This window comes from Myotis davidii, unplaced genomic scaffold, assembly GCF_000327345.1.
Source record: "Myotis davidii unplaced genomic scaffold, ASM32734v1 scaffold496, whole genome shotgun sequence".
NCBI classification, from domain to species: Eukaryota; Metazoa; Chordata; class Mammalia; order Chiroptera; family Vespertilionidae; genus Myotis; species Myotis davidii.
In genome coordinates, this window is record NW_006289398.1 from 7,398,746 (window position 1) to 7,409,043 (window position 10,298).

The 10,298-nt window shown below is 56.7% G+C and overlaps 1 protein-coding gene across 1 annotated transcript in view; it reads right to left on the reverse strand.

Annotated features, from left to right (window-relative positions):
* IL6ST (interleukin 6 signal transducer) overlaps positions 1-1,280 on the reverse strand; it is a 22,664-nt gene extending 21,384 nt beyond the window's left edge. Inside the window, exon 1 of the mRNA XM_006761817.2 lies at positions 1,096-1,280. Coding sequence (XP_006761880.1) covers positions 1,096-1,159 — 64 coding nt within the window. The 5' untranslated portion in view covers positions 1,160-1,280. The remainder of the gene's footprint in view (positions 1-1,095) is intronic.
* Positions 1,281-10,298: the final 9,018 nt, after the last annotated feature.

Genomic DNA, 10,298 nt, shown 5'->3' on the forward strand with positions numbered 1-10,298 from the left:
TTTTAAATTCTGGGATTTATTTACTGTCTAAGGCTGTCACTGGAGCTGAGAGCTGGCTTCAGCTCTGAGACCTCGGCTGCTGAAAGCAGGGGTCTGGGTTTGTTTGGGTTCTATAATTTTAACACTGTTGTGATCCTGCTGGCTGAAGCCCGGCTGCCTGATAGCAGGTTTCTGGCGAATATTTAGCTTCTATATTTGCAACATTGTTTCTTAGAGTTTCAGCTCAGAGGCCGGCAGCGGCATGCGGGGAACCTTGGCTTCCTCCATCACTGGAGCAAGCAAGCCTCCTGTTCGCTTCAGCTGCCTGGCTGCCGGCCGCCATCTTGGTTGGCAGTTAATTTGCATATTTCCCTGATTAGCCAATGGGAAGGGTAGAGAAGTTACGGTTAATTACCACGTTTCTCTATTATTAGATAGGATTTCAGAGGGGAAGGGAGGGAGGGAGAGAGGGAAACACCAATGATGAGAGCGAATCACTGATCGTTGTCTCCTGCACACCCCTTCTGGGGATCAGCCCACAGCCCGGGCATCGAACGTGACCTCCTGGCTCTCAGGCTCAGCTCTCTCTGTGGGGAAGGACAGTGGGGCTCCCCCACCCCCGTCTGGCGCAGATGGCTAACTTATGTTCTGCACTATGTTCCACGAGACAAGTTCAACAATTACACGCCTGGACATCATGGTCATGTCAAACATTAACGGTTTGCAAACATTTGTCCCTGACTCTGCACTGTCTCCCTGTGGACGGGCGGCGGCCAACGGCCAGCACGCAGACAGGCACTGCTGTGGCCGTGGAGGCTCTGCGCCCAGCGACCCTCCTGGCGCCAGTCCCCCCGCTGCCCAGTGGCCTCACATCAGGCGAAACGCTGACAGCCAGCAGGACTCCTCCTGGTTCTTTATTTAAAACACAACCGCCCTTCCCCACCGACAGCCATGGTCACTACGCTACACAGCATCCCACTTCTCACCATCACTCTGAGACAACCTTCTCTCAGCAACGACTCCAGAGAGAATGAGTGTGGAGCCTGCACTGTCACTGAATCCTATGAATGGAACGAGGTGACCCTGTGGGCGGGAGGGGGCCCTGAGGAACCTTACCCAGGCACGTGGCGGTGAGGAGCAGCAGCAGGGTGGGCAGCATCCGCGTCCGCATGGCCGACATCTTGCCGGGACGAGTCTGCAAGAGGCACAGGACCGTCACTGCTCACACTTCCCTTCATGGCACATTTCCAACGTCTCCGCTCCAAAGGCTGCTCTACAGAAAGGGGTGCGTTCTCAGGAGTGCAGAACAGAGCCAGTCTCCCAAGGGCTTCTGTGTGTCCCATTGAGGTTATGGCCACATCAATGCCGCGCGAGCCCGGCCAGTGTGGCTCAGAGGGTGAGCACTGACCCCGGCACCCAGAGGTTACCTGTTCGCTTCCCGGTCAGGGCACATGCCTGGGTTGCAGGCTCGATCCCCAGTGGGGGGCATGCAGGGGGCAGCCGATTAATGATGTTTTTCTCTCTCATCAATGTTTCTATCTATCTCTCTCCCTTACTCTCCCCCTAAAAAATCAATAAAAATATAATATTTAAAAATACAACTGGAAAACAGTTTCACTTTAAGGTGAATGAGAAGGCGCAGTTTCTTCTTTAATGAGTCCTGAGATGGAGCACTTAGACAAGTGTCTGCAGGGCAAAACGCACCAAACCACCTCCAGTCACTGCACCATGGAGAAGAGTCTAGCTCACAGCATGACCAACAACACCCCTGATGCACGAAGAATGCCTACAAACCACTGAAAATCCCCACACCCAGAGAAAAAACGGCCGGTGAGCTGAAGAGGCAACTCACAGAAAAGGAAACACAAGTCACTCAAACAGACAAGAGGACACTTCGCCCGTCACAGCGGAAGAGACCAGCGACCCGCACAGGACGCTCTGGAGAGCAGCTCGCAGCCCTGCACCAGCAGAGCTCGGCGGGAGACCCTGACTTCCACGCCCAACACCACCCCGTGGGAGCGAGCGAGGGCCCCTCCCAGACCACGCGGAGGCTCCCGGCTTCACTCCCTGCGGGTGCTGGGCCGGGGCTCTGAGTGGCTGCGATGATATCAGCTGCAGGCCCTTCCACACCCGCCGGTCTCACGACACAGGAGGAGGCGGGAGCAAACCGGGCACCGCACACAGAGGGCACAGCCGGGCGCAGGGTCAGGTCAGAGGGTGTCTTGGGGGAGGACTGGGCACGTCCTGGGCTGCGGGCGTGTTCTGTGTCGCAACTGATGGTGGTGAAAGTCACGAGCTGCACACTTACGGCATGTGGACGTGTAAGTGGCCCCCAGTGAACATGGGCCAACGACGACGCAGGCCCGACGCCACCCTTCCCTCGTGTGGGGAGGACGGGCCTGAGTGACCCCGGGGCACGGAGACGGTGACTCAGCCTCGCGGGGCCACCGTGGCCGCGGGCGCCACCTTCCCACAGCGGGACAGCTCCGCCCGAACGTCACGGTTTGTTACAACAACACCTGCCCGACAAGGGACGGGCAGGCGAGAGCAGCCAGCAGCACCGGCCAAGGCTGGAGTCCAGACGCCTGGGCCTAATGATTCGACTTCTCGAATTTCACCCGACAGATGTGAGCAAACAACACACGGACCAGTTACTCACGACAGTGCTGCTTTCACAGGGAAAGACTGGAGCGACCGGAAGTCCTGCAGGGGCCCCGTGAAGTCACGGCACACCCAGCCCAGGGCACACGCAGCCACAGGAAAGGGCCTTCACACGCAGGCGTGTCAGTGCTCACAACACATGAAGTCACGGCAGACCCGGCCCAGGGCAGACCCGGCACAGGGCAGACCCGGCCCAGGGCACACCCGGTCCAGGGCACACCCGGCACAGGGCACACCCGGTCCAAGGCACACCCGGCCCAGGGCACACCCGGCCCAGGGCACACCCGGCCCAGGGCACACCCGGCCCAGGGCACACCCGGCACAGGGCAGACCCGGCCCAGGGCAGACCCGGCCCAGGGCACACCCGGCCCCCACGGCCCACGGCCCAGGGCACACCCGGCACAGGGCACACCCGGCCCAGGGCACACCCGGCACAGGGCAGACGTTCTCTCCCAATGAAACGAAGCCTCTGGGCTCAGCTTCCCAGTGCTGCGTCCACAGGAGGAGCGCCCGGCCATCACACCCGCCGCGCAATGGGCCTCGCACAGAACTGCTCGACCACGAGCAGCTCTGACCTCCCGGTGAGGGCCGAGGCCATTTCTCTCCACCCGGCTCCGTCCTTCCTCCCACGGGAACCAGTCCCACAGGAGAAACCCCCCTCACACGTGTTCCTGGAACCGCAGGACAAGTGAACAGGTGGCCGGGCGTCCTGCCCCCCCCCCCCCAGCACCATCCCTGCGACAGAGGGGCTCCCTGGGGTTGTGGGGACGGGGGCCTTCCTGTGGGCGGGCGCAATTCCCGAAAGGACTGAGGGCGCTGCAGAGCCACCACACTCCCCTGAGCAGCGACATGCTTTCCACTCTGAACGGACGGCCATCGGGACGTGAGGGGACGAGGGACAGCTCTCAGCCACGTGCCGCCACCGTCCACCCGACAGGGGGACACGCAGCCCCGACACGTTCCCGGGGGCCGTGCACCCCCTGCGTTCGGACCTGCTGTAGAGGGACGAGCGGCCAGGACTCTGCTCCTTTCTCCTGCGTGCACCCTGGGATGGCGACTGTCCATCTGGAATGGCCGTGAGCGCCCCTCCGCCTCCCCTGCAGGTCGTCTCTGTAATTATAACCACGGCTGGCGGCACCCGCGGCTCCGAGACCCGCGCGCTCGGAAGCTGCCCTGAAGCTGAAGCTGCCTCCTGACGCCCCGGGCAGGGCTGCGCCCAGCACTCGGCAGCCCAGGCCCCGCGGTGGGAGCTGGAGACACAGCGCCTTGTAAAGGACTAACACATAAGAAGTTACATTTATAACAAGGATGTGCTAAAGATGCAAAGGAAATACATATTTTTAAATTTTCAAATAAAAAGAAATTGAAAACATCAAGTGAAAATCCTCTATATTTCCACCAAGATTACAACCGAGTAATTTTGTGGATAATCTTGCAAATTTTTCGTTTTTTTTTTTTATTTTTCAGTTCTGCGTCGCTACAGCTATTTTGGTCTGGGGGGAAACACCAAACATAAAAAATCCACCCTCCCTCCCACCCCTGCCCTGCGGCTCCACCCGCTCCTTCTCCACCCGTGAGTCCGTCTTGTCTTGTTTGTTCACTTATTTTCTTACATTCCACACGTCAGGGCGACCCTACCTCTCTCACTCACTGAGCGTCATGCCCTCCAGGCCCATCTCTGCCGTCACAATGGCAGCTCCCTTCCCTTGTCATCGCTGAGCCACAGGCCCTCGTCTACATCCCGCACCTTCTCGGCCACAGTTACTGACAGGCACCTGGCGCCGCTCCCTGGCCTTGGTTTTTGTAAGTGACCTGCCCTGAACGCAGGGGGCGGGTACTAGCATCTTGTAAACTTCCTCTGTGCATAACTTCATGTTACGGAAACACCTGCTTTCTTATTTTACAAAGACGTGATCGCGACCATGTTCTGTAACCTGCTTTCTTCACTAAACACTACCTATTGGGCTTTCTAAGTCAATATATGAGTATTAATTCCTTACAGCCTTTGTTCAAACTCACTCCTCACGCAGGTCTTCCCTGACCAGCCTGTGCTGCTCCCCTCCCCCACCCTCGATAGCCCTGACCACCACCGTGTAATACGCTGGCGGGAGGTCCCCTAAAGGGCCAGACAGCACACAATTCAGGCTCCCAGGGCCTCCACGCTCCTGCGACCAGTCACTCTGGCCTGGAGTGCTCACAGTGTAAACACATGGGCACAGCTGGGTTCCAACAAGACTTCATTTGCCAAAACTCACTTGAACTAGTTCACAGACCTACATGTAAAGCCTAAAACCTCGGGCGAGAAAACAGGAGAAAACCTCTGAGGAGTTGGTTAGGCAAAGACTCTTAGCCACGCCACCGACTGGTAAGTTAGGCTTCATTAAAATAAAAACTGCTGCTCTTTTTAAAAAAATATATATTTTATTGATTTTTTACAGAGGAGGGGAGAGGGAGAGAGAGTTAGAAACGTCGATGAGAGAGAAACATCGATGAGCTGCCTCCTGCACACCCCCCACTGGGGATGTGCCCGCAACCAAGGTCCATGCCCTTGACCAAAATCAAACCCGGGACCCTTCAGTCCGCAGGCCGACGCTCCATCCGCTGAGCCAAACCGGTCAGGGCAAAAGCTGCTGCTCTTTAAAAACACTGGTGGGAGAATAAAAAGTCCGGCCACAGATTGGGAGGAAATACTTACAAGTCAATTTCCCAATAAAGACCTATTCCAGAATGTATTTTTAAAACTAGGAAAACAGAATGAGAAAATAAACCTCATTTTGAAAGGTGAGCAAAATATTTGAACAGACACATCACCGAAGGAGGAAATGGCTAAACAAAACAAGTGCCATGTCCTTGGCTAGTCCACCCCCTAGGTACTTTCCAAGAGAAACGAAAGCTACATCCAAGCAGAGCCGTGGGCCTGTACACTACAGTCTGTTGTACACGACACATCATGCCCCGCTCACAACAGGGAAGCCAGTTCGTTCACGCAGCAAACACATGAAGTGCTCCCCACGCTGGCATGATTCCGGATCTGGGACTAGAGAGGAAACCAAGCGGCTTAAGGCATCACCCCTCGCAGCCCCATGTCCAATCAGGGCCCTGCCTGGGTGCTGGGGTGAGGGGTTCATCGTGAAGCGCTTAGACCCCTCCCGGCTCAGAGCACACTCGGGAGACAGCCCCTCCCCGTGCGGCCACTGAGCTCTTGTGCTGCTGCAGAGCATTTCCCGGACACTGCAGTCAAGTTCCTATTGAAAGGCCAGGGTTCAAGGGAGATGCCGGGAGTTGTCGATCATTCAACACAGTTCTGGGGGCAGCTTAATAAAAAAAAATAACGAGCAAATAAATAAGATAAAAACGGGAAAAGAAAAACTTGCAGGTCATAGGATCATCTATCAAGAAAAAGAGTAAGAATCCAATGCCAGACTATAAGGACTAGTGCAAGTTTAATCTAATCGCTGAATAAAAGATCATAAAAAACATAGCTTTCCTAGATATCGATAATGAGCAATCAAAACGTAACAGAAAAATCCCCATTCACAGCAGCATCCAAGACTCTGACGTGCCACGGAAAACCCGAGCCAGACTACGCGACCACTCCGCGACGCACGCCTGAACCTCCTGAGCTTCCCGTGGGCCCTCGTGCCAGGGGACGGGAGGGCCAGACAGAGCAGGACAGCCTTCTCCCCAGTTTCCAGTTCAGGCAACGAGGCCCAAATCCAAGCTGCAGAGTGGCTGCGGGATTTCACAGACCAACGAAGATTTCATAGAAAACGTTAGAGAACAGCCAAAAGCCAGCTCTCAAAAAGAACCAACACCACTTTGCTGACCAGAGGCCCCATCTGTTAAGACACACCGCAGTGTTACAGGAATGAAGCCACGGCGCGGGCACAGACACAGCCAGCCCTCGTGCTGTAAACCGCCATGTCCAGAACAGACGCGGGGTTCAGAACAGGCCCCCCGCAACAGGCCACACTGGCCTGTGAAGGATTTGAGCGAAGACTGCAGGGTCACGATCAAGGGCTCCCTCCCCCTAAGGAAGCCGCAACTGGGGCCTTGCCCCTGCAAGAGTGGCTCCAGGAAGTAAAGTTCTATGGACGACGTGAAGGGAAGGACGAGCCACAGAACATCTGCTCTTCTCGTCCTGCAATGACCTCCCCCCCCCCGCCCCGCCCAGCCCTAAGATGACCTCAGCTCCGACGCCAAACATACCCCATCTTCCCGGTCTGTCTCTGAACCTCCTAGGAGAGTGAGGGTCTGACGCTCCTGCAGTGGGCTCCCGTGGGGAAAGGAACGTTGCTTCCTCCCACACAGACCCACGCGTACAGGGCAAAAGTAGGTCTACACTGTCCATACGGAGAACAGTGCACTAATTAATAAATGTCAGCACAAGAAGAAACTTTCACGTACTCACAACCGTAAACCTACTTCTGCCCCACCCTGCAGATAATGTGATATCTTTGTTTCGTTGTTAATCCCATTGATTTTTAGGGAGAGCGGGAGAGAGAGGGAAAGACAGAGAGAAACACATCAACTGGTGGCCTCCTGCACGCGCCCTGACCATGGCCCTGGCCCGGGAGGAGCCTGCAGCTGAGGTACGTGCCCTTGACCGGAATGGAACCCGGGACCATTTGGTCCACAGGCCGACGCTCTGTCCACTGAGCACACCGGCCAGGGCCATATCACTGGGGGAATAAAGAACTAGTAATATTGGGACAACGGACTCCACAAGCAAAATAATGACAATAACAACAATAATACAGAGCCCCACTCATCCCAGACACAGACACTCCAGATGGATCAAGGCCCTGCCTGCGAAAGCAAAACTGCAAGCGTGTGGGCCGGAAATGCAGAGCACGCCTGTGTCCTCCAGGCGGAGAAGGCCTTTTACAAATATCGTCGTCGAGGCCAAACGACAGTTCTTCCCTGGAGTAGTTCAGAGTGTGGAGGGTAGCGTGTGCCCTGGGCGCCACAGAAGCACAGAACCCCCAGTTCAGGCCCAGCCCAGGAAAGCCCCGCTGCGGACCGAGCCTCGGGTTTCCTTGTGCAGAAGGAGCGGCTCCCGCCCTGCAGCTTTAAGACGAGAACCCAGACTAGTTCCACACTATCCACGGCCAATGAGCCGCCTCGAGTCCCACCGAGCCCCACGGGGCAGACGGGCGGAGGCAGACACGCCGCCGCAGGGCCGCACGGCGAGTTTCGAAGCCTCTCCCGCGGTGGCCGACTCGGCGTCTGGAACCCTCGGTTTCCACGTAACCACAGTGTGTGGTTGACTTCTGCCCTTTATCTCCTTTTTAGCGGAAAATCTCTGGGAGGTTTTATCTCCTGGCTCTGTGTGAACCCAGAGTGTTTGGCATCGACTAGTATTTAAAAACACAACTTCTCTGAAGACCTGCAATGCCAGCTACGACCCTCAGGCAAATAATGTCGACAATTCTGGATGGGCCTCTGTCCTAAATTCCAGTTCTGCGTCAGCACCTGGAACATCCCATCTCTGAGGCCAATAAATGCACCAGGTCTGAAGACAATACCCACACAGACACATGGTCACGCACACACATGTACACAGACATGCACACACCTTCCTTTAAGGTCACAATTCTTATCTTTCCATCTGAAAAGACACTTGCCTTCACGAACTGGCCAAGCCAATGGGCCCAGGCTGCCTCTGGCCTGTCCTTTTAGCTTTTCTGTTACCAACCTGCCCCAGCCTCCATCCATCTGTAAGGCCCGTCTTACTTGTCCCTTTCTACCCTCATCCTGACCGAACTAATTTATGAGCATAACCATGTGTACCCCTGCCCCTGCTTCCAGCCCCTTCCTCCCCCCAAACCATTCTGAACGTTTCTGGTGGATAAAGTTCTCTGAAACGCTACTTTCAAGCTGTCGCTCTTTCCCCAAAAGCTTTTTAAAGGGTGAATAACAAGGCCAAATGTTTCAGCCACTTAAGAACCTAAAAATTTGGCTGCAGTGTGCCGGTCCCAGCTACCTTCTTTGGCATTTCAAGTCGACGCTTAACAACCCTGCTCTCAGCTCAGGCGATCTTCCAGAGGAACGGCAAGCCTCTGGCTTCCACTCCCATCAAAGCCAACCGCAAAGCAAATACGTCCGTTCTTCATTCTACTTGCCATTCACAACTCGGTCCTGCCTCCTATCATTCCTACCGGCCACCCCTGCAGAGCTGCGCCCAGGCCGAGCCCACGGCGAGCCTCTCTCAACACTTACTTAGGGTTTGTGCCTCTGCACACGGACTCCCCGCCTCTACCATCTGTCCTTGGGCCTGCTTCGCAGTGTTTATAACTCAGAACTTCCTCCCACGCTCACGACATCTTTGCCCCCAGTGGACTTGAACAGCAGTTTCCTACTCAGAGTCCCAGTGCTGGGCGGCAGTCCTTGCTATAGGCGCTGAGGTCCTCAGAACCGAACATGCTGCGAGGCCCATAGACCGCGAGGAGCGGGTTCTGGAAGGCCTTCTGTGTGGCCACATGGCTCTAGTCCCTGTCACGCGTGTGCACCTGTGAAGAGGCAGCACAGGCCACGGCGAGGAGCCGCAGTCTGCAGCCAGGCTGTCCGGGTGTGAACTCGGGGTCACCGTTCCTTAGCCATGTGCACTTCAAGTTCGTCACCTGGGACACGCCTGGCCCCTTCCGCAGTGGCTCCACTCGCAACGGCCCCCTCGTCTTCCCTGCATCCAGGTCTGACCGGGCGCAAGGCCGACCTCTAGGAAACCCGCTGAACCTTCCAAGGCTCAGCCGGTCACTCCCTGTTTGAGAGATCTCGGCGCGATCGGTGCCACCCCGCGTTTCATGAGGCCGGCCTGCACCCTGGCACGGTCAGCCACCTCCAGGCGCTCTCGCAGGGTCCAGGGCAGTGCCAGCCTCCTGAGCTCCCGTGGCCACAGGACGTGCGCAGCCTCCGTGGCGTGGAAGAGTAAAGCTCGGAGACCTCCCCCCTGAGCAGACGGCCTTTGCCCTCAGAGGCACGGAGACACCTGGACTCTCCCAGCTGCTCCAGGAGCCAAGCAGCAAGTGCTGCGGCAGGAGCCCTGACTCCCACTGGAAGAGGCTCCCCCGGGAAGAACGTATGCACCCCACTGCACACAGCGCTACTGACAACAGCAAGATCGGGACACAGCGCGTGCCCACCAGGGACGAGCGGATACACGGCTGTGGTGCGCGCTCCATGGACACCACGCGGCAGAAAAGGAGCTCTCACCCCGCAGGACAGCAGGAGGGACCTGGAGGGTCACGCTCAGTAGACGAGCCAGTCGGAGAAAGACAAGTATCCCACCATCTCACTCACATGTGGGATCTAATGAACACGATAAACCGAGGAACAAGACAGATCCAGAGACATGGGCGCGTGGAACAGCCTGCGCATCTCAGGGAAGGGGTGGTTGGGGAGAAAAGATCAACCAACGGCCTTCCATGCACACATGCCCAGCCATGGACGGACAACAGAGCAGTGAGGGCCTGGGAGGGGAGGGAGTGGGGAGGAGGAGGTCAGTGGGGGAGAGGGGGCATCTACGTTCAACAATGAAGATAAACTTTAAAAAAAGAGAGCAAGGCTCTGAAACGGCTGGAGGGAAAACACTCCATACGCTGAGGCCCTCCAGCTCCCATGCAGGCGGCAGCGGGCCCTGCAGGAGCCCCGTGGGCACC